Source organism: Argentina anserina, chromosome 4 (assembly GCF_933775445.1).
Source record: "Argentina anserina chromosome 4, drPotAnse1.1, whole genome shotgun sequence".
NCBI lineage: Eukaryota > Viridiplantae > Streptophyta > Magnoliopsida > Rosales > Rosaceae > Argentina > Argentina anserina.
In genome coordinates, this window is record NC_065875.1 from 14,406,268 (window position 1) to 14,431,225 (window position 24,958).

Genomic DNA, 24,958 nt, shown 5'->3' on the forward strand with positions numbered 1-24,958 from the left:
TTGGTCTGAACTTAATAAAAGATAACTGGTTTACATTCTATTTTGAAGTGCCTGATACTTGTAAATTTATGAAACGCTTGACTACTAAGATCTAGGAATGAGAAGAAAAATAATATCACATCAAAAGAGGGAAAATGGAAGGAAGAAAAATATATTAAGGACAACATAACATTAGATGAAAAGAATTTAAGCATAAATGAAATGAATACTCTCAATCGGAGTTAATTGCTTGGGTATTATGGTCACCTTATCCTCAATGAAACACCGCGGACAAGCCGTAAACTGGATCATTCACCTACCCAGCTTAAGTTCATCTTCCCATTGTGTGTCGCAGCCTGGATCATTCCACAAGTGTCCTGTGTTGAAAACCAGAATATGTGCATCTCTCCACTTTCCGGAATTCCAATCTCAAAGTTGTTCCAACCTTTTGTGAAGCTCCTGAAGGAGGACGGCTTTGAAGGAGAAGAAATGGAGAGTGCAATTATAGCCATTAAATTTGAACTCCAAAAACCCCTTGTGCTTGGTAATTGGGTTGCCATTCACTTCGTAGATTGAATCCTTGTTGGGAACTGCTGAAGACAGCATGCATAGGAATGATTCCCACTGGTTTCTTCCAATGGATTCACCAACAAACACTACTCGCTTGTCTCGCAGCTTTTCCAGCATCAGCTTTGCATCAAATCTGTTTTATTATCATTAAGATAATGATACCTGTGTTAGCTGATCGTATACGGACTGATCTGTTTGAGGATAATTAACAATACATAACTAAGATGAACCAATCTCAAGTATAAAATTTTCTTATCCAGGGAAAATCAAAGTTCATAAAACAAATTTTATTAGCAAAACAGATTAAATTCAATTTACGTCAATTCAATACAAGTTACAAAACAAAAGACAAAGTTTTACGGTACTTCAAAGTTCAGACAGTTTACGGTACATCAAGTTCAGACAGAACTAGAATATCAGAAAGTCAACTTGTAAGAAGGAACAAAATTAAGAAGACTACACATGGAGGTTCCATACCGTCATCAATAAACAAGCCATGATACAAAACTGTCCAGGTCCTACTATAATGAACTGATAAAAAACCAATGTAACTTCATAAACCTAATATAACAAACTGATAAAAAAAATTAACAAAATGAACATTAAATGAGAGTTTCGTGAGAAAAACTGATCCAGGGTTTTGTTCATTAAAGGTGAATGGTAATGTAAGGTAGTATCAAGACTGTACCACAAAGTGTAACTTGGAAACAGATAATTGTAGAGATTGGCAGTACAGACTACACAGAACAGTTGAAACCTTTTCCTTTTTGGTCTGAAATTAATAAAAGCTAGCTGGGGTCACACTCTATTTTGTCAAGTTTAAGGACACTAAGTGCCTGATACTTGAAAATTTAAGCTACGGATTGACTACTAAGAATGAGAAGAAAAACAATATCACATCAAAAGAGGGGAAATAGAAGGAAGAAAAGTAGAACATGGACAACATAACATTCAATGAATTTAAATCAGGCATAAGATGAAATGAATATTCTCAATTAAAGTTAATTTCTCGGGTATAATGGTCACCTTATCCTCAATGAAACACAGCGGACAACCTGTAGACTGATCATTCACATATTCAGCTTAAGTTGATCTTCCCAACCTGTAGACTGCTAAGATATAATTTGTCGTTAGAAAGGAAAAAGTAGTATTGGTTAATGCATTTGTTAAACTAGTGAAAAAGGGAAGCTGAGAAGAAATGAAAGATGGTGGTTAGAAAATCTTACCATGCTTGTAGAAATAAATCTGTGGCAATTGGGAATTGATTTCAATGAGATCAACAGATCTTACTGTTTCCTGTTGAAACGTCTGGCACATACGACTTAAGTCAGAGTCAGACTCAGAGGAGTATTCCGGTTCATGGACTGAGTTAAGGAAGATGAACACCAACTCTTCAAGTTGTGGTGGAAACTGAAAATCAGCGAAGGTGTCCAGCTCCTCCCACACACCAATAACCAGCCTCTTCAAACAAGTGAGCCGGTCAAATCCAGTGGGCACATATTTAAGCCTAGAGCAATGAGTTATCTCCAGATGCTGAAGAGAGGTGCAGAATTGGAGCCCCCTGGGTACTCTTAATAATCTTGAACAGCCAACAATCCTTAACTTCTGGAGAGATACAATGCCCTGTGTGATAGGAAGTGATGTCAGATAATAACAATTCGATATCTCCAATTCCTGAAGAGAGGTGCAGTAGTTGAGCCCACTTCCTAGGCTTGTTAAATCGCAACAGTTACGGATGATCAATTTCTGGAGATACGGCATGCCTTGTGTCAACTCCTCGAGGCAAGGAAATGGCACCACCTCACCTTCTGCTGATGTCCTCGGTGCTTCCTTCCATCCATTCAATGAGCTCTTCGCACCCTTCTATGTAAAATGTTTCCAAGTGCTGGAAATAAAGCTTTACTAGCAACCATAAAACTCAATCCCAATACTTTCCAGCTTATGCATCCCTATAATCACAAGAGATTTTAACTTAGGTAGATGGCCGAGTGTTGGGACTCCTCCACAACTGTTGCAGTTTACTAATTGAATCTTCTTCAAATTTGGAAGACTCATTATCCATGAAGAAATTCTAGCACCCATAAAATTTTCAATGCTCAAGCTTTGCAAGTTACCATGAGGTTCCAGGCCATCTAACACATCCGTCTGATTGTCATCAGGTGTCCTCGGATATGTCCAGCGAAATGCTAGCACACGTAAGCGACTCTTCTCCACTAAGCGAGCCTTCTTTGCTTCTTCTCCATCCCTAACATTTTCTGGCCCTCGAATAACTAATCGGCCTCTCAACTGGTTCAACCCACCCATCTCCCCACCAAGTTTGAAGTATCCTAGTGTTCCTAATGTTCGGAGATTGTTTAATCTCCCCAAAATATAACTTGTTTTATATATAGTTAACTGCTGGGAAACTTCATTCAACAACATTGAGCAAAATCTCACATGAGTTAAAGTAGGAATCCTTGAAACATGTCAAGTCAGGCGTATTTCTACGGAACGGATTTTTATTAATACATATGAAAATAGAATAAAAACCTGAGTTTATCTTCCCTATCTCGATTATAATTTTGAAAGGCATTCCTTCTGCCATACAGAGTTGGTAATTCTTTTTATGTAAAAAATTAATCCAACTTGTTTTGATATGCTATAGTTGTTGCTTTATAGTCTAAATGTAAGCGCACACGCACCCAATAAATGTGTGATAATTGAGAAGAAAGAAGCCAGAATTGATATACAGGCATACAGCATGCTTGATCGAGATTCAAAATGAGAATGGTTATTGGTACATACCTTTGCCAGTGATGATAAACCAGCACACATTTTAGCAGTCAACCTTACAAATTTCGGTTGATCAGAATCTATCAGAACACTACTACCACTTGGGAGTAACTCCATCCATCAGGATAACCCAACATCATCACTTGACAATGTCTCAAATCACACCTGTAGCTTGGAAATATATCAGTGATCCAGTGATCAATGTGACATTAAAAATGTAGCTACTGACAAATTACCATCTTTATCCAAACGGATATGAGTATCAACAGCAACTCTTAAATTTGTCCAAATTTTAGTAGTATCACTTCAAACATCCTCAAGTACGGGAAAATTCTAATTGAAGGTCTGAAGCGCTGCCTCCAGACCTGCCAACCCTACCTTTTTCTTAATTCTTGGTTAAGTACTCCTAATATCCATCTTAAAATTGAATCGAAGTCAAAAGACATACATTCATATTTTATTGTAGTGTAGTACCATCTTCTGCTTCTGGTCCTGTAGTTCTAGTTTCTGAAAAACTCATAATGGAATTCATCAGAGAAATCATCCGCATCATGGTCGATGGAAGGTTTATTCACCCATTCTTACAATGCCTTGCTCTCATACTGCATCATCATGTAACACTTTCCAATCCAGGATATGATACACCAAGTTCTTCTGTTAAGCCTCAAGAGCAAGAATGAATTGTTCCGATGCATGGTCACTTTAGCATGTAGTGCCTCAGCAGAAAACCTAAGCAGAAGGTTTACAAGCATCTTTGTAGGGAGGTCTACAGGCCATCTTTCATTCACTATGAAACGGAAAGAAAAACTTTCTGAGTCATGATATCAGTGACAAAGACCAACTCTTTCTCTCTTACTGTCTTACAATCAACGTAAGAATTGCATGTTATAAAGTGACCACTGTTTAATCATATTAATCAACAGAAAATTCAGCCAAATAGAACAAAACCAAAGCATTGAGAATGAGGACATTTAGTACACTTAACATAAGAATTGCAATGTATGTCCTAACCAAGGTCTAAAAAATTAGTTATCAGTAATCCATAGTCAATGAAAGACTGAACTGGGCAATAAACATCAGAATATACGAACTCTCTGCTTCAAAAATGAAATGACATAGCCCATGAATTTTTTTTTTTAAATGAATTACCAATAGAGTTTCAAGAAGATGAAGCTCCGCCCATGATTTATCTTTCTAGCTATAATTTCATGTAGTATATTGAGCCTATTGAGAATGGAAATCTACCTTTATTGAACAATTGGAGAAAAGAAGACAAGGTTAACTTTCAGAGTTAAAGTGCGACGGTGCTCTTCAGCTCTGGGCGTCAATAACAACCAGTTTGAGTTCGACCGTCTCTACTACTTCCACAGTGAGAGAAAGCACCAACATTTGGAGCCATTTATAGTTTCGGTTTCAGCTTCAGCCAAAACATTTGGAAGTAGAAAGTGACCACACAATCCAAGTCCTACCCTAAAAAACTAAAATGCTCCAAATTTGCTCTTGCCTGGCTACTTCTGTTAATCCAGAATACCATAATATTATCCAGTTACATGCTACATACACAAGCAATATATACCATGGCAACAACTTTGTTATACTTCTCCACTGATATCGGTAAATATTGATATATAAACAGAACTCTAAATAATTACATTTTCTTTTCTGAAAATAAATTACATTTTCTTTTCTGAAAATAAAGAATTCCAAAAACCCGCAATATTGATCTCTCTATTGACATTAAGGACCCAAACTGTGACAAAATTGATCTGTATCTGTTTTTTCCTTGGCAGTTCCTTTCTTTTTTCCCCAGGAACCATTGCTGTGCAAGTAGAAGCCTTTCATTGTAGTAAAGAGATGTTCCTATTCATACCCGGCACGCTATCAGTTGATGCGTTCAATATACTAGTCCTCTCATGCTTTACAAACAGTGCATAGAGGAGTTCATTCCATGCATCTGGGACTCCTGGCAGACACCAATGGCTGCAATCTTGCCTGCGAATAGAGGAAGGGCTAAGCTTAGGACCCAGATAGTACAAAGACGAATGCCCATCTTTTCTTCGAGCTGTCAATTGTGTTACATTTAACACACTGAACTTCATTGCCTTAGATGTGTTTGAGAAAGCTGATAACACAGCATTGGCTATCCCGTATTGACTCCAAGATTCAGTAGGCACTAATGAAGAGGCTAGCTCAGGCAAAGTTTCCAGGTGACAGTTTCCACCATTCTTCCAATCACCACCTCTGCATTATCATAATTAATTGATTTTTAGATATGTATACAACATATATGATCATCAAGGAATGTGTAGAAAAATCAGGGAAAAGTTAATTCAAGTAACAAAACAGACCTGAAATGCACAGGAGCATATGATCGAAAGAAAACCCGAGTCCTGTTTGGATTTACTGCAGTATCTATCCATTGCATCACAGTCTCTATGGACCTGCGATACGCATCTTCTACAGTCATCTCCATCTTGACTTCTGCCCCTTCCTGAAAGTAACAACCCCTGATCGAAAGATACTTAAATTAGTAAATCCATCAAGAGAATTCTATTTAAAAAAAGTAGGAATCATAAGACATAAGGTCACAAAGTTTTAAGACTTTAAATAATATTAGTGTTGCCTAAAAATGCACAATCTTTGCTTACTATACGGTCTATACCTGATAACATCCCCAATATGATCCTTCATGATGATCTTTTCACACCATTATGACAAGTACAACTCCACCAACATCAATATTTTTATATCAAAATTTAAAGTTGATATCACACATTCTTCGGGTGAATAACATTTTTACGTATTGACTTCTTTTATCTTACCACAATCAAGTTCAAATCTAGAAGAGTTTAGAGTCGATCAAACCATCACCGCCTATCGCTTTTGACATTGACAGATCATTCATTCACTAATGCAACTGACCCAAATCCATAGTAATATATGGTTTATGCCAAATAAAAATGTGTGCAGTCTACTAAGAAGTTGAAGAGGATTAAGATTTTAAGATTACCCTCTTATAGTCTTCTCATAATTCCACCAGTGTCCTGTGTTGAAAACAATAATATCTGCATCTCTCCACTTCGCAGAATTCCAATCCATTTGGTCCAATCTCAAAGTTGTTCTGACCTTTTGTGAAGCTCCTGAAGGCGGACGGCTTTGAAGTACAAGAAATGGAGCTCTGTAGTACTCCACAGTGCAATTATAGTCCTTAAATTTGAACACCAAAAACCCCTTGTGCTTGGTAATTGGGTTGCCATTCACTTCGTATATTGAATCCTTGTTGGGAACTGCTGAAGATAGCATGCATAGGAATGATTCCCACTGGTTTCGTCCAATGGAATCACCAACAAACACTACTCGCTTGTCTCGCAGTTTTTCCAGCATCAGCTTTGCATCAAATCTGTTTTATTAACCATTAAGATAATGATACCTGTGTTAGCTGATCGTATACGGACTGATCTATTTTGAGGATAATTAACAATATATCTTTGTCTCCTATGGTTCAAAAAGATCTCAAGTGTTAAATTTTCGCATCCAGGAAAAATGAAGTTCACAGAACAAATTTTATGAGGAATACAGATATCACATTAAATTTACATCGCCATCAATTCACTACAAGTTACAAAACAAACGACAAAGTTTTAGGGTACTTCAAAGTTGAAACAGAACTAGAATATCAGAAAATTAACGTGTAAGAAATAACAAAATAACAAGACTACACATGAAACTCCCTACCGTCGTAAATTACAAAAGAAGAGACAAACTGTATACATCAGTACACTTCAAAGTTAAGACTACCCTAAAATCTAACCTATCATCATCATCATCACCACATATCCACGGTCCACTAGAATTCTAAGGTGGGAACTAAAAATGGTTGTCACTATCAGGCTAGTCATTTACCAAACGATCACAATAACCTCCATTCATACAGAGAAGTCACACTAAGCTGAATAAAGTGGACCACTACATGATAATGGAATAATATCTAATCCTAAGTATTGTTATGCATGGAAACCTGACTTAGCACTAATCAAACAACTTTTACACCAGAATTACAACTATGAACAACCATCTGAGCTTTACTCACACAATTATGGGTTCTCTTTCTCAATTCAACTATGCAATCAAAATGTACCAAATCAAAAATTGAAGTACCTGGGCAAGTTGCAACTTCTGGGTTGCCATCTCCACTTTGTATAAAACAAATCAGGCCGGCCATTCTCATTACACCTAAACCCTTCATCCAAAAAAGGGCATTCACTGGACTGATACAAAGGGTAGGCCTCATCCCACACCCAATTCCCATCAAACACATCGCAACCACCTCCCTCCTCCCCTAAAAACTCAACTCTGAAATCCTTGCTAGACTCATTGCTCTGCAGCCACATGAACTGCTCCGACTGACCCGAAAACCGAAATCCCTTACCAACAGCTCTGTAATCCAAGTAAAAGAAGCATAGAATCACACAAACAGACACAAAGAAAAATCCCATTACCCCCAAAAAGGGCTCAAAGTGCTTCAAACGCTTGAACTTCTTGAAAGCTTCTGTGAATGGCATGGCTTCAGGGTCAGGCTCAGATGGCTCCTTAGACATTGATACACACTAAAAACTCAGACTTTGGAATTTGGGGTAGTGAAAATAAGCAAGGATGGGATTTAATCAAAAGCCAAAATGGGGTCAAGGGAACTGCCCCATTGGGTTTCGGGTTTGCTTGGCAGATCAGTAATTGAATGAGGGAAGGGCTTAAAAAGGAGAGTCGGATGGGTGTGGAGGAAGCAAAGCAGCATTCATGGCGGAGGTTATGTCTCTATATATATATATATATATATATATGCTCTTTCCTCTTTTTATTCTCTTGTTAAACTTGTAGTCGTTGTAGAGATAGAAAGAGAGAAACAGATGAAACCAAAAACACTTTGAGATATGGTTGTGGTTTAGAACTGAACAGATTAAAGTTGCAGAATTTGAAAGAGGGTTTAAGGTTTTGTGGTGGCCAACTGAAGATTGACGCGAACTGGGGGAAGAAGGGGAAGTCAAGTAACGGCCATGTTCTTTATGTGGGGACGTGGGAAAGTGGGGAGTAGGGTGAACTCCGGAAGGTCTTTGGGTCGTGCAGTGCACGCGGATATTGTGGAGCGTAGGTATAATCTGAACAGGTAAAAGGAAGCGGGGTGGTGAAAAATCAAAATTTTTAAATTAAATTAAAAACAGCAACAGCAATCATTTGAATGGAAATTAAACTCAAGTTTTAATTTTTGGGTGCAGGAGGTTATTCTGGAAAAAAGATGTGTGTGTGAGAGAGAGAGAGACAGAGAGAGAGAATTTAATCACTGGTGATTAAACAGGATGATGGTGCAGCATAATTAGATTCCAGAACATAGATATGTACTTGGTGATGAGAGTAATTATGAAGGAATTACTTAGAAAAGGAATGTGATTGAGGCATGAGCAGAGACTCTACCAATGATGAACATGAACTTGAGTTTAACCTGATACTTTGGTGCGGAGTAATGATGCATTGATAATAGTTTGTTGTTCGTTGTGTATTGTGTATAATTTGTTGTGGAATAGGCATTAATCAGAATTTATTGGTCGTCTTGAATTATGTGAGGTGCATGTTAGAGCAAAGACTAAAAAAATCGAAATTATTGTCGATATTTCGGCGATAATTTCAATTTTTTTTCAGATAAGGATATATTTTTGTCATACCAAATTAATTTCGTCCAAAATTATTGATATTTTTCAATATTTCCTGATATTTCTAATAAATTTAAATTTTGTGTACATTTTAATATAATTTTCTATATAATTAATTCAATTTCACTACATTGTTAGTTACACCTTTCATGATTATTATCATATTTTTCATGTCTTATTAGGTCATGGATTAAATAAATAAAGTAAATTATTGTTAATTCACAATCGTTAAATATGCACCATATCATATTAAATTATAATACAACTCATTATAACTATAAATTAATATTTATACCAGATTCACTATGTGGTATAAGGTTCTAATAATTAAAATTTTGTACAAAATCCTAATAATTTAAAATTTTATATCTCATAGATTCTCTACGTTGTTATAAATCACTCATGCAATTTCATGCTCAATGTATCATATTCATATGTATATAAGGTGTGATGACCTAGCCTTTTTTTAGGTTCACAGTCATAAAAAATTAGATGTTTAAATTTTCAAAATTCTCAACTACTGTTTCACCTCAAATTACTATAACTCATTATAGACTAATAGTTATACAATATTTTCTTATGAAATATAGTAGATAATTTATCAAAGAAACATCTCTCAAAATTCCATTCAAAATTTCCATGTTTTTATTCAAATTTCCATCAATTTTCTCAATTATTTTTCAAGATAGATATTTTTCCGAAATTTTCATTTTTTAGACCTTCGATATTTCCGTCATCACCGATATTTTTATTCCTTGTGTTAGAGTGTTAGACTATAGAAGATGCAATTTTAGTTAATTCGATTGCACTTGTGAAACGAGTCTTTTTTCACACATAGTTAGGAAAAATATTACTTAAGGTAGCTACTAGGTTGTGGGAAGGAAGTAACTAATGAGTTGGAGGGCATGATGGTATGTAGCTCTTTTTAACCCCACTCATACACATTTTAATCATCTCATCTCATCATACTACTACATTGTGAACTCAATTTATCCACATATCTACTGATATATATGGATACTCTCATAGTCTCATTGTATCGCATTAAGTGCCAAATGATAATGTTATATCTCTTTTTTCTTTCTTATTCCGGCCATACATATTTGTTATGCTCATATCTAAAGATAGCTAGCTACCAAGTGATAAAACATATATTATGACTAAATGGCATATATAGCAGAATTACCATCATACTTATGCCTGCACTTCCTGGAATCTACCGTCACTTCTCAACTGCTAAAGTTATGTGTGCTTTGATGATATAAAAACTTGATCCACACTCCAGACAGCAAGGTTGAAATTACATTCAGAAAGTGGACCTCTTTGCTGCTTTGGTTTAATGATCAATATACAAATAGAACGTGTCAATGCAATGCACTTGCCACTTTCCATCCCAAGCTTTCTCTGATTCTCTAAACACAAGCTTAAGTTATTAATGAAAGGGAGCAAGGAATACATGTGTAAGGCAAAGCAAGGAATTAGGAGGGAAGGGATCTGAGATTTGTTCTAATTATTAATACAAGCAAGCTAGCACTGCTCTCTACCCAAAAAGATGGTATAAACTAAGATTAGTTTAGACTAGTTATGAATGTGGTTCTGGTGTAAGTCTGCATTCGTGGGATTCCATCGAATATCTAGGAAGAGGTTGAAACCTTAACTCACATGTCTTTTGTCTGTGACAGAACAGACGTAGAAACACCAATAACGTTGCCCAGATTGTATGCCGTGATTTTGCTGTTTTGAGTTGCCCAGATTGTCACATTGTCCCGTTTTCGACTTTCAGATCGACAAAATTTCTCTTTTCCGTTGAACTCTTAGGTCGACTGATTCCCTATTAAGTTAGCTATAGATTGGTATTTTCTTACTAGGTTTGTTGTTTAGAGAATAAATAACGTCATCCTCATATTCTCCAGGTTTTGAGGCGAAGTATGATACGTACAAAGATGATGATTCTTCTGTGGTTGGAGAGCAAAGATTGAAAGGAATATGGCTTCAGTTGAATTGATTCTCTTAAGTAAAGAAATATCCTGCAGCATGACTATGGCATCTTTGGATACGAACAGAGAAGGGAAAGGATAGTTTTGCCGACTCGAAATTGCACTCAACAATGCAAATCGTCGAGACTTGAGAGTAAGATTCTGACTTGATGTGAAAGAACACTTCTTCCTATGCCAATAACAAGTTTGGACTAATTGGCTAAAAATATATAATCTTTTGGATCATATGATATCCTATGTGTATTGGTTTCTCACCCAAAATAAATATATGTTTCGCCATGCCCACAATGATTCCATCTATTTCAGCTGTAAAGTATGATATTGTCAATGCAGTGCCCATGCCCTCCCCATATCTAACCAAAGGCAAAGCAACACTAGCAAGTCTGTCATCCATCAAGTAGTGTCCACATCTGGAATTCCACTTCTAAATCATCAAGCATATCTTTATAATTCTACTTCAATGTACTTGGATCCCCCCCCCCCCCCCCCCCCCAGAATGGTCAACAAAGGAAAATTCATATAAAACTGTCCGAAAAGCATTTGAGACCAGTACAAACGAGTCTCACAATCATCATCAAGAACTATGCTCCAGCATCTCTACCTATCCATTTTCACCTCCACCCCATCTACATTAACAAGTGATAATTTGTTAGAACAATATGATTACAGAACAAGTAGCTTCTTAAATGAACATCACTACGACAGTTGAAAAACACTAAAGCCGGCATATGAACATCCACCCTGAGGTTTAAATTTAACAGTAGTAGTTTGGAGAAATGAGCAAGGATGGGAGACCTGGTTCATTGACTATTCCAGTAAGGTTGAAAGTTGGAACTATGTAGTCATGGTATGAATCAGAAGTTTTCAAATGGAAGACTTGAAGTAGAAGGTACCTATCAATACTAGGAACAGACAAAATATGAGGGTGAGAGATGGAAGCCACATACACAAATTAACTGAGCGTCACTTTCCTAAAGTTCTACTGGAATACTAGAGATCAAATGCCATATAAATGCCAATGGATGATGAGGGAATTGTTGTGTGTTCAGTGATCAAACAATGGAGCAGCACAAGCATCTTTAATGCAGTACTCGCAAATAAACAAGATTTTGGTGAATTATGATGGGGCAGATGGAACTAAAAACTCCATTTTCAACAACACATAACCTCTGCAAACAAGCATCCTAATCATAACTATGATTGGATAACCAGCTTGGGCGCGCTCACTGGATAAAATCCAATTTCTTTTAAGAACCAATAATGGTGATTGTCTAGAATGATTTTGATTCATGAAAACCCACTAATGAAAGAGCATATCCTTAGGTAACTCTTTTAATCTTTTAATCTAATCTTTTATCTTCTTATCTTTATTTGAATCCCATGAACTAATATGTCTGTGATGGTTCATTATATCTCCTCTATATATGGTTCAGCAGTTAAAAGGGGATATGGCTTCACTATATTTGTTTCTTGTGGCAAGTACAGCCACAATAGCATGCAGAATCATATCTTGGGATACAATCAGAATGAAAAAAAATAAAAAAAAGATCTATCTACTCTAAAATATGACCAAATGGGGATAATCTATATAACAACATCAGACTTTCATAAATGTCATTATCTGCAAGTAGCAAACGAGTTTGTAAAATAGTAGGTGACAATAAGAACTATCAAAACATGTAAATGGTACTAGAGGTTCAAAGAAGTGAAGCTCCCTATACCATTATGATGAGCTCATGTTTGGAAATCACAAGAGTTCAAATTCAATGTATGAGTTTCCAAATTCCACTATCACGACCCTAAGAAGAAAAATAAATCTAAAAAGCATTTGAAACCACTAAAATAAGCTGATAGTATTGTCGACATCAAGGGCCATATGTACATAATTGCAACAAAATAGATTGCTGCCTTAATCAAACGTGATTAACCAAACCCTAACCCTTCAAGCATTCCCAAAATGCAAGGTCTAGGCCATAAAGCATTAGCTTTGATAGCGGAAACATACTACCAATCTATGACGATCAAATGCTGAACATAATGAAACCCTTCCCCTTGTACCATGGCATATACTACACCTGGACACCACAAAGAACTTGGATCATTTTCACATTTTGAATTCAATCTGCCGCCTTAAATAATTAAATTCGATTACCCTACTAATTTAGCTTTTCGAAAGTACATCAATGCAACCGAAACACCATAGGACCCAGTTGCTATAGATCACACATTAGTTTAAGACCGCAAAGTGCTCACTTAACTTGGTGAACTGATGCAGCACAGTAGCTGTTTAGGAACCTAGATCACAAGCTCTAAGAACTGTAGGTTAAGCACACACTAATTTTAGGATTCACTCCCAGGCTTCACACCTTAGTCTAGGCTTCACAACCAAAACACTATAATTTGGGAATCTCTCACAGGTTTCTCACCTTGGTCCTATCACAGGAAAATTCAGTGAACACTGATATTCTTATTCAACATAGCATATCCCAGCCTATGGGCTCTTACATTATTTATACTAATATTTATAACTGACACCAGCTAGCCTTAAGTACTCATTAGGACTCTTAAATTTCAGAAACTGAAACATAAAAGGCCTAATAAAGTAACAGTTAAAAGACACAAGAAGACTCTTGAAATACCAGCTTAGAGACCTCTAGATCAGACCCTTCTTAAGCTGGAAATTAATAACCTGAGCAATCAATCAAACCATAAAGAGATATAATTATTAGCTGCTCTCTTCTTCCATCTCTTCCGTTCATAAAACTTAAAAGGCTTAGGTGTGATGTCCTCATCAGTTCTCCCCTGCTGAGAAGGGCTCGCCTCCGGCGAGATAAAGCTGTAATATCTTTCAAGGATATCTAGATCAATGCGCTGCAGCTCCTCCTTAGTTACCCAAGTGTTTTCAGAGTCGGGTCTGTCCTTCCATTTAATTAGATACTTCTGGTAGCCACCGTGTCTTGTGGACACCACTTGTTCATCAACTATGTCTTCTACCAATTCTCTCTTGGAGGTTTTAGAACGTGGTAGAGGTGGGGTGACAGTTGTAAACTCAGAAGAGAATGGTAGTAGAGGTATTGCAGGCTCTTTATATGGAAGCAAGTCCTCCACATTAAAAGTTGAACTGATTCCCATCTCGGGTGGAAGGTCTAACACATATGCATTGTTTCCTGTCCTCTGCAATATTTTGAATGGTCCCATGCTGCGGGCATGCAACTTCCTCTTTGCCTTCCCTTTAGAGAAGCGCTCAGGTCTAACTCGGGCCATGACAAAATCTCCCACTGAAAACTCCTTGAACACCCGATGTAGATCAGCAGCCTTCTTATACTGATCATTACTTGCATTAATCCGACGATTAATCTCAGCATGCAACTCATGGATATGTGTTGCAGCAAACTCAGTGGCCGACTGTGAGGGTCTCTGTGACATGGCCATAGGAATGAGATCTATCAGCGCTCTAGGCTTGTGACCATAGGCAGCTTCAAAAGGACTCATACCTATAGCCCGGTTGACTGAATTATTATAAGCAAACTCAGCAACTGGTAAAACTGAACTCCCGGATCTAATATGCTCACCAACCAAACACCTCAGCAAGTTTTCCTAGCTTCTATTCACTACTTTAGTTTGCCCATCTGTTTGCGGATGGTAAGCAGATGAAAACTGGAGTTTGGTACCCATCATGTGCCACAAGGTCTTCCAAAAATAACTCATGAACCGAACATCACGATCAGACACTATACTTTTAGGCAACCCATGCAACCGAACAACTTCTTCCATGAAAAGCTTGGCTACTTCAGAGGCATCAAATGTCTTAGAACATGGAATAAAGTGAGCCATTTTGAAAACCGATCCACAATCACAAATATTAAATCATGCTGCTGTGTTGTCTTAGGTAATCCTAGCACAAAATCCATGCTAATATCTTGCCAAGGAGTATGTGGAACCGGCAATGGCGTGTATAACCCGGTGTTTCGCCTCTTGTGTTTGGCCAGTTGACAAGTACGGCATCTTTCAACAACTTTAGCAACATCACGTTTGAGACTAGGCTAATAGAAACGATCCTCCACAAGAGCAATGGTTTTGTCTCTACCAAAATGCCCAGCAATGCCACTAGCATGTAGCTCTAAGATCAGAAAATCCCTCACTAACGTGCAGGGAATACAAAGTTTGGTTCCTTTGAATAGGATCCCATCTTGTAGAACAAACTCAGCACTTTTGGACTGCTTTTCCAAGAGAGCTGAATATATGCCTCCAAAATCTGGACAACTCAAATACTCTTCTTTCAAATTATCAAATCCAGCCACCTCCACACTAGTGTAAAAGTAGATTTCTGCGACTAAGAGCATCAGCCACTTTATTCTCCACTCCAGACTTATGCTTCAACACAAAAGTATACTCTTGGATAAATTCAGCCCACTTTGCATGTCGTGGATTTAACTTCTTCTGAGAATTGAGGTAACGCAAGGCCTCATGATCAGAGAACAAAACAAATTCTTGTGGCAGCAAGTAATGTCTCCAATAACGCAGAGATTGAACCACTGCGAAAAATTCTTTGTCATATGTGGAATACTTTTGCTTGGCTTCATTCAATTTCTCACTGAAATATGTAAAAGGGTGCCCTTCTTGACTTAGAACTCCACCAATTCCCACACCTGAAGCATCACATGTTACCTCAAAAACTTTTGTAAAATCAGGAAGACGCATAACAGGGGAATTGATCATTCTTGTTTTGATCTCCTGAAATGCCTTTGCTGCTGCACTTGTCCACCGAAACTCCCCTTTCTTCAAACAATTAGTGATCGGGGCCATGATAGAACTGAACTCAGCAATGAATCGCCGATAAAACGTAGCCAATCCATGAAAACTACGCACCTCATGAATATTTGTTGGTTCAGCCCATTCAGCAATAGCTCTGACTTTCTCCGGATCAGCTTTAACACCTTTTGACGACACAACAAATCCCAAAAAGACAACCTCATTGGACATGAATGAACACTTTTTAAGGTTTGCAAACAGCTTCTCTTTTCGAAGAGCTATGCAGACTTGCCTCAAGTGAGCAAGGTGCTCTTCCTGGGATGTGCTATATATTAGAATGTCATCAAAATAAACAACTAAGAACTTACCCATGAATGGCCTTAAAACTTGTGTCATAACTCTCATGAATGTGCTGGGAGCGTTGGTTAACCCAAATGACATGACTAGCCATTCATACAAGCCATCCTTTGTCTTGAAAGCAGTTTTCCATTCATCTCCAGGTCTGATGCGGATCTTATGATAACCACTCCTCAAATCAATCTTAGAAAAGATCGTTGCTCCTGCCATCATGTCCAGCATATCATCAAGTCTCGGTATTGGAAATCGATACTTGATTGTAATTTTGTTTATGGCTCTACTATAGACACATCCTCCAAGAACCATCCTTCTTTGGTGTGAGGAGGGCAGGAACAGCACATGGACTAAGACTCTCTCGAATGAATTCTTTTGCGAGAAGTTCATCAATTTGCCTCTTCAATTCTGCATGCTCAGTTGGGTTCATCCGATAATGTGGTGAATTAGGTAATGTTGCTCCTGGAACCAGATCAATTGCATGTTGAATATCTCGAAGAGGAGAAAGTTCATTGGGAAGATCCTCAGGGAACACATCGCTGAACTGTTCTAGGACTGACTTAACACCCTGCGGCAGCGCCAAACTACTCAAAGGGTGAGATTCCTTTGCAAACAATACAAAAATTACAGAATCTCTTGTCGTCTCCTTCACGAAATCTCTGGCACTGATGATGTTAATGGATTTTGACTGCTCCCTGCTTGGTATCGGTTGAGACATAAGTCTGGGCTGAACTGGATTCAGTTTGATATGTTTTCCTTCATGAATAAAAGAGCATGTATTGGCACGGCCCGCCGTATTAACATCGAGATCATACAACCATGGTCTGCCTAAAAGAATATGTCCCACATCCATTGGCACCACATCGCACCAAACAGTATCCTTGTAGGATGAAAATTGAATGGGTACCTGACATCGCTGCTTTACCGGAATGGAAGACTTATCAATCCATGCTACACGGTAAGGTTGAGAATGATCAGCAGGGGTCAAACCCAATTTAGAAGCGGTCTGAGGAGAAACCACATTGATGCAGCTCCCATTATCAATGATGACCTTATAACTTCTGTCTCCCCTTTTAACATAAGTGTGAAAAATGGTCGTTCTCCGCCAATCTTCAGCTTCCTTAGGTTGAGTCAAGGTGCATCTCACCACAGCCGTTTTCGGTTGAACATCTTCCTCTAGATCATCATCAGCTGGGATTTCAGGGTCATAAACTTCTTCCTCTAGGTGTACTTGAACATTAGCCTCTCCTTCTGTGCTAGCAGCAAATAGACTTCGTAATTGCTCTTTAGTTGGGCATTGACCAGCATAATGGCCATAACCTTGACACTTATAGCACCGTGCGAGTCCTTCTCCCCGATTGCTAGATTGTACTCCCTTTCCCCTCTCAGTTTTCACCAGGGAATTGGCAGCATTAGAACCACTAGAATATGGAGATGATTTAGTGCCGGAAGCACTAGCACGAAATTCAAGATTCCGTTGGTCAAACCGCCTTTGTACAGGGGTTGTAGGACTTTTTAAATAACGCTCCAATTCCAGCACAATTTGATAGGCTCGCTCCAACGAATATACCTCATGAGGAATCAACTCCCTTTGAAGTTCTGGACGAAGGCCGGTTCTGAAACGGGCAAGGGTTACAGATGGATCTTCAGTTATGTTACATCTCACCATAAATTCTTCGAACTTATCGATATACTCCACAACTGGCATGCCTCCTTGACGAAGGGATTGCCACTGGTCCAGCAAACGTTGTTGGTAAGCCAAGGGAACATACTTCTCCTTCAGCCTTTCTTTCATCTCATCCCATTCTGTAACAGGTTCTTCACCAGCCCTTGCAAGTCGCCTTTCCAAACCAGTCCACCATTCCCTCGCTTTGCCCACCAACTTCATCTTTGCAAAGCGCACCTTTCGAGCTTCTGACAATTCATACCAATCAAAATAATGGTCCATGTCTGAAATCCAATCCAAACATACCTTTGCATTTAGTTGGCCATCAAAGTTTGGAGCTTCAACTTTAATAGACCTCAAAGCTTTCTCTTCAGGATCATATCCATCTTGCCCATTAATATTCCGGAGGGGCTGCTGCCTGCGAGCAATCCTTCTAGGCTGTGGTCTCCGTCCTCCGCCTACACTCTCTTCTTCATTGAGAATGGAGGCTTCAAGTTCTGCCAAACGCCGGTCAGAGGCTGCTGCATAGTCTTGCATTCTTGTGTCAATCTGTCCAAGTTGAGCGAGTACGGCTTCCAAGGTTTTAGCCACAGTTTCAGCATCCATGGCTGAATGGGATTTCTATGGGCTGGAGCTAGAAATACTAGAGCTTGTCCAGCTCTGATACCAAAACTGATGCAGCACAGTAGCTGTTTAGGAACCTAGATCACAAGCTCTAAGAACTGTAGGTTAAGCACACACTAATTTTAGGATTCACTCCCAGGCTTCACACCTTAGTCTAGGCTTCACAACCAAAACACTATAATTTGGGAATCTCTCCCAGGTTTCTCACCTTGGTCCTATCACAGGAAAATTCAGTGAACACTGATATTCTTATTCAACATAGCATATCCCAGCCTATGGGCTCTTACATTATTTATACTAATGTTTATAACTGACACCAGCTAGCCTTAAGTACTCATTAGGACTCTTAAATTTCAGAAACTGAAACATAAAAGGCCTAATAAAGTAACAGTTAAAAGACACAAGAAGACTCTTGAAATACCAGCCTGGAGACCTCTAGATCAAACCCTTCTTAAGCTGGAAATTAATAACCTGAGCAATCAATCAAAGCATAAAGAGATATAATTATTAGCTGCTCTCTTCTTCCATCTCTTCCGTTCATAAAACTTAAAAGGCTTAGGTGTGATGTCCTCATCATGAACTTCAACTCAGATGGTCACAAATTACGATAATTGCGTGGGAAATGAATTTGGATGGAATCAAGGGCCCTCACTGGTTCAGCACAATTACAAGGGAGTATAACCACAAAAGTTTGTGAGTAAACAAACTACCCTAAATTTGATATGCGCAGGAATACTACACAGTTTCAAGAAAAAAGAAACAAAGAGAAAGAAGTTTAGCTGTTATTTTAGGCAATTTAATAATATAGACGAGTAGTCAAGTACAAAAACACCCATGTTGACATAGCAATCACGATTCACCCCACCACAACCAGTTGTGACACAAGATAGTCTATAAAAAAATTTGCTAAAGGGATGATTACCCACAATTATGAAATCAACAAAGCATGGTGTGCCGTGCATAAGCAGCTAAAGAAATGAGAGGAAACTATTAGGGGGCCTATTGGAACTGGAATTGGAATTGAACTACTAACAGAGGAGTTGCTATACAAGGGTTTGCTGGAGACAGATAAATGTTTACACCACAGAGTTTCAAAAAGACTTGGTCATTATAGAATTGTAAGGCAGCGAGACAGTTTCTTTGAACACTGCTCCTCATCGACCTAAATTCTGATAAGGTATCATTTAATTCCTACATACCTACTAAATCAATACTATGCATAGCGTATGAAGGTGAGACAGGACAGCCACATATGCAATTGAAATGAGCAATATTTTTCTTCCCTCAACTTGCATTTCAAATTTGATGCAATGCTAATTGAGTAGCTATTGATAATGAACCGCTTTAGTTCATAAACCAGAGATTCACTTGAAACTCACAAGTTTCCGGAGGGGTCATACATAATTATAGACCCACTTACCATGAACAAATGTTTATTTGCCAGATACTCTCAATGTGCAGGTAATGCAGCTAAGCCTTTAAATGCATAGCACTAAACGACTAGAACCAACTAAGAGCATTTTCTCACGGCTAGTATTTTCATATTCTATAAATCTAAATCAAGTACAAAGATTCCTAATTCCAAGAAATTAAGTTCAATTCAATGCCTCTCTAGGTCATCAACAAACCAATGTCCACCTATAGTTCAATAACAATTAACAAAGCAGAAGAAGTGGAAACTTAGAAAGCTATAGCTATCTAGATAGTGAATCATACTCACTTAGAAATGACGGGTTGAGCTTGAGTTGGGTTGTTCTTGTTCTTGATCATGTTGCTGTTGCTCTGAGGAAGAAGACAGCTCGAACTGCTCAGCAGCAATTTGGGCTCTTTCAAGATAAGGCTTAAACCCAAGCTGCAGAATCAGGTATCCAAAATTCCAAATGCCAATGCTCCGAGCACTACTACCCCCGATCTCATCGCATTCACAGTCCTCTCCTTCATCCTTCCTCTCTTTACTTCCCAAATGAAACCGCACAACTCTATACAATAACCGAAGGCTAAACCAAACGACACCGTTTTAAGAAATACTTTGTTTTACAATGCCCAATGTCAATGGAGACCCACTACAGGTGTTGGCTATAACATTTTCCACAATACAAAAAGACACCTACTTAAAGAACCCAGTTCAACATCTTGCAGAGGTTTTTGGGAGAAGAGGTGGATTCGAATCGTTAAAGGTCGAGCCTTTTTACTAGGTACGTATCTGACTTCTTCAAAGATTATTACTTTATGCAGTTCTGATCAATTTTTTGTGGGTATTATTGAATTTTAAGGATTTGGACCATTTGGTGTTTGTGGGTTTTTAGTGGACGAAAGAGCATTGATGTTTGGAGTGAGTTGTGGGTTTGGTGCAAAGAGTTGTATTTATATGCTGGCTTCTTCAGCTGTGTTGAGAAGGCAACAGTTGGTGATAAGGTGTATTGGAGTTGGGGGATACAGTGATCACAACATTGACAGTGATAAGAAAACAATGCAAGGAGTTGGGTTCAGTAGTGGAGCAGCTTTGGAGGCTGATGCTGAGAATGTTCTGAGGGCAATCACACCGACCCTTGATCCGAATAGGCACAAGGGTCAGGCTGGTAAGCTCTCAATGTGCTATTGATACCATTTCTTTTAGCTTTATTTACAATGCGTATTGCAAATATAGATGTAAATATATGTGTTGGTTGTATATGTTATAACGTTGATATGTTTGGCAACTGAACTTTAAGATAATCGGCATCCTTTATCATTGAGATGTTGATTCTGGGAATGGCCGTATTGATCAATTGCCTTGTCAGAGTTGGATTGGTTAGTGTGAACATTAGGTGACTGGAGGGCAGCTGTAGTCTAGGCTTAGATTCTTCGGGTGTCTTGTTTGCGTCAATTTAAGTTTCTGCAGTGTTGTTCTTGCAAGTCTCTGGTTTATTTTTACGTGTTGCTTGCGGACTTCTTCTCCACTTTTCTTGTATCATTCTTTTAATCACTGAAATTTTTTAAGAAAAAACATGAGCATTTGGAAAAATTGGTTGATCAGTGGTATCCTGCTATATATTTGCTTGTTTTGTCTGGTTTGTAAATGTTCTCAATATATGACAGTTCTATCTGATGTCTCTTATGTGTGTGTATTGGAGAAAGGAGCATGTGCTTAAATTTCCTCTCTATCTCTTTGCTGGTCAGGAAAGGTAGCTGTCATTGGCGGGTGCCGTGAGTACACGGGTGCTCCATATTTTGCTGCTATTTCAGCATTGAAGATTGTTAGTGGCATGCCGTTATTTTCATTTCTAGATAAAGTCTTAATTCAAATTATCTTCACTTGGTAAACTTGATAAACAAAAGCATACCCTTTTATCTCAGGGTGCAGATCTATCCCATGTTTTCTGTACAAGAGATGCTGCTTCAGTTATAAAAAGCTACAGTCCTGAGTTGATCGTACACCCAATATTAGAGGAGTCATACAGTGTTAGGTTATTTAGTTTTCAATACTAATTCATTTGATTATAATAATCAAAATATAAGTCCTTATCATCTAGTGAACTGATAATTTTTTTTAACCCATTTTTAGGGACGAGGACAAGAGCTTTATCTTAGAAAAGGTTCTTGGTGAAGTTGATAAGTGGATGGAAAGATTTGATTGTCTTGTCATTGGTCCAGGCCTGGGAAGGGACCCTTTTCTTCTGGTTAGCTTTTGGTGATTTAGTTATGTGACGAGCTCTCCTAGGTAGATGATGATGTCTAACTGGAATGACATATGATCCAGGATTGTGTCAGCGAAATTATAAAGCATGCAAGACAGTCCAATGTTCCAATAGTCATAGATGGGGTATGTAATTACAAGTGCCTATATTCATACTTCAGATCCTGCAACGAAAAAAATGTGTTTTCATATGTAAGTTTCACCATACATGTTCTTGTTCTAAAATGGTCAGTTAACGTCATAATATTTTTCAGGATGGACTCTTTCTTATTACAAACTGTCTTGATCTTGTAAGTGGATATCACCTGGCTGTCCTGACTCCAAATGTAAATGAATACAAGCGACTTGTAGAAAAAGTTTTGAGTTGTGAAGTAAATGACGAAGATGCACGTGAACAATTACTATCTCTTGCAAAAAGGTAAATACCTATTTCAAATTCTTTTGTATTGTGCTTTTAGCAGCTCACAACTGGTTGTATTGTATATTTTATTCAGTCTCAAGACTTGGTATATATTTGGTTGGTATCGTTACTCCCTTCTGAATTCTCATGCATGAACTTAGGCAATGTGTGTATTAGCATTCTTACATCAGGACTGTTGGTCAGTCATTTTTTGGGTAGTTCAGATTCGGAATTGGATGATGCTTTGTTCAATACTTTGCTGTCTATGCATGAGTATCCTTATCAATTTGTGAATAAAACTTTAGATTTAAGGCAAATGATTTATGATGAATTTCATCCCATACTTTATATGATACTTGGGTATTTCAGATTGTTTGCTTGTGTTATTACTATGCTTCCATTTTATAATTACATTCGTATGGTATTTGAACTGTTGAACTTTTGTCTATCAGGATTGGTGGTGTAACTATACTTAGGAAAGGAAAAGCTGACCTCATTAGTGATGGTCAGACAGGTGCGTAACAATATACCTGTATGTTTTGTGCTGAGGAGGCACTTTGTGAAGCTTTTGTTTGGCTAACATTACTATTCCTTGATTCATATTTTTTCATATGTGACCACGTGTCCTTTGAGAATGTAGGTTTGTGTCTTACAAATTCATGCTAGTGGGAGTCATTTTGTGTTTCACACTTGGTCAACTCTTTGGACCATGATTTGAACCAAATAATCTGCTTGGGGGACTAATAATTTGCTTTAAACAAATGCATGAATTAAACCTTTTTGTTTATAATATAATTTCCCTCAGATACTCTGTCAATCAAGTGAACTGAATCTCAGAACTTAAGCGTGCTTAACTTGTATGTCTCTAGATGAACCGTCAAAGATGGTGATAGCATGTTTTTACTGTTATATGAGTTTCAGTTATCTGTTGTGCAAGTCACTTGGTTTCGACACAGTATCAAAAAAATTCAAGGCTCTGTGCCTCCTTTTGTGTTCTCAAATAAAGAAGCCTGAAATGCTTAGTTCTAAGATTATATTCTTTATTCAGTTAAATCAGTCAGCATATATGGTTCTCCTCGAAGATGTGGTGGACAGGGAGATATACTTTCTGGAAGGCAAGTTTTTGTTTCCAAGTTTCAAACCTGTGATTGTGAATGGCTTCTTTTTGTATGTGGGAACTGGTGAGAGTCCTTCAATTTATGTTTCTCTCCAAGAATACATTACCCAACATCCACACGCATGTTTGTTCATGGGTGAGAGAGAGATGGAGTACTGCAAATTCAATGTCTCCATGTCCTGGTTACCATTTCAAAAACTATGTACATGTGCGTTGAATTGATTGTCACCAACTGATGATTTGTCTTTAAAACCCAGATCTTGAAAACTTGCTGGATGCTACAATTCTTTACACTAACTGATACGGAATATGACATGTTTTTGTTGCTCCAGTGTTGCTGTCTTTCTTTCATGGGCCCGACAAACTATCACAGTTGAGGATTTGAATATCAGGTTACACTGTCTAAACATGTCGAAGTTGTGGTTTCATGTACTTTTACCCCATATTTGACAAGTAATGTTGCCAATCTATATATTTGCAGTTCTCGAAACCCCACGATGTTGGGTTGCATTGCTGGTTCTATCTTAATGAGGAAGGCTGCATCCCTTGCTTTTGAGAATAAGAAAAGGTCAACCCTCACTACTGACATCATAGAATGCTTGGGAAAAAGGTAAAGGGTGCTGCCTGTAACAACAGAAATTTTCATGTCCAAATTTAGAATTAAGTTAAGAGATTGTTCTCCTTGTGCAGTTTGCAGGATATTTGTCCAGTTCCCTGATGCTTTTGATCTTCAGCTGATAGAGTTGCATGCATTGACATTCAGAGTGACCCTCAAGTTCATTTCTGAAGACCAGGATCAGATTAACTTAATTTCCTTCACCATTTCCAAGCTTGTTGAACTTTTTTTTTTTTTTTGGTTACTTGTTTGGTGGAAACAACTTCTCTGGTATATAGAAGTCTGGCTTGCTGCTTTCATTATCACAAAATGAATGAGTGACATTATGAGGGTGATATCTTCATTGACCTCTAACTCTATGCCACATTTCATGATCAGGGAGCATGTGGATAGACTAGTTATACAGATGGTATATCTTCTAAAGTTATAATAGTGAAAGCACTTAAGTAATTCGCAGGTTTAATAGATTTCTTCATTTCTATAATATCAAGAATAGCCATGCGGCTAAATTTTGTTCCAATTTTGCTAATTGTTATTTCACAATGATATATATCACATTTTAGGCAGGAACGGCGTATCAAATGCGACTTATGTAGACTGAAACCATCAAAAATCCAAAACTAGACCTTGACGGAAACTTTTCATGCTGGAATTCGTATGCAATAACCAGCCCTGTGCACATGAGGCAACGACCGAACTTGTTTTATATATACGTACCTTTCAGAGATACGTTTAA

General features: G+C 38.0%; 4 protein-coding genes across 5 annotated transcripts; 1 reads left to right on the forward strand and 3 right to left on the reverse strand.

The window, feature by feature from the left end:
* Positions 1-4,936: 4,936 nt before the first annotated feature.
* LOC126791550 (protein trichome birefringence-like 11) lies at positions 4,937-8,300 on the reverse strand. The gene is made up of 4 exons (XM_050518011.1): positions 7,480-8,300; positions 6,332-6,721; positions 5,670-5,828; positions 4,937-5,562 (listed from the first exon to the last, which is right to left on the reverse strand). The coding sequence occupies exons 1-4, from the start codon at positions 7,917-7,919 to the stop codon at positions 5,160-5,162; spliced, it is 1,392 nt and encodes a 463-aa protein (XP_050373968.1). The 5' UTR covers positions 7,920-8,300; the 3' UTR covers positions 4,937-5,159.
* A 3,206-nt stretch (positions 8,301-11,506) lies between these two features.
* Positions 11,507-20,354, reverse strand: LOC126792235 (uncharacterized). Its single transcript, XM_050518699.1, is given in 3 exon segments — positions 11,507-11,646; positions 20,134-20,286; positions 20,289-20,354. Coding segments are annotated over 2 exon segments (219 nt in total). The 3' UTR covers positions 11,507-11,646.
* Positions 15,296-18,991, reverse strand: LOC126791549 (uncharacterized). Its single transcript, XM_050518010.1, is given in 2 exon segments — positions 15,296-16,412; positions 16,414-18,991. Coding segments are annotated over 2 exon segments (3,066 nt in total). The 5' UTR covers positions 18,396-18,991; the 3' UTR covers positions 15,296-15,328.
* Positions 20,355-20,445: 91 nt separating the features above from the next.
* On the forward strand, positions 20,446-24,696 carry LOC126791555 (ATP-dependent (S)-NAD(P)H-hydrate dehydratase). Of its 2 annotated transcripts, none has more exons than XM_050518015.1 (12): positions 20,446-20,608; positions 20,687-20,992; positions 21,573-21,649; positions 21,750-21,859; positions 21,958-22,072; positions 22,153-22,215; positions 22,344-22,507; positions 22,942-23,003; positions 23,538-23,604; positions 23,939-23,998; positions 24,088-24,216; positions 24,297-24,696. In XM_050518015.1, exons 2-12 carry the CDS (start codon positions 20,737-20,739, stop codon positions 24,322-24,324), a joined length of 1,131 nt encoding a protein of 376 aa, XP_050373972.1. In that variant the 5' UTR covers positions 20,446-20,608; positions 20,687-20,736; the 3' UTR covers positions 24,325-24,696. The 2 variants fall into 2 exon arrangements, with proteins under 2 accessions (XP_050373972.1, XP_050373973.1); XM_050518016.1 differs by having other exon boundaries at positions 20,447-20,608; positions 20,720-20,992.
* The last annotated feature ends 262 nt before the right edge of the window (positions 24,697-24,958 follow it).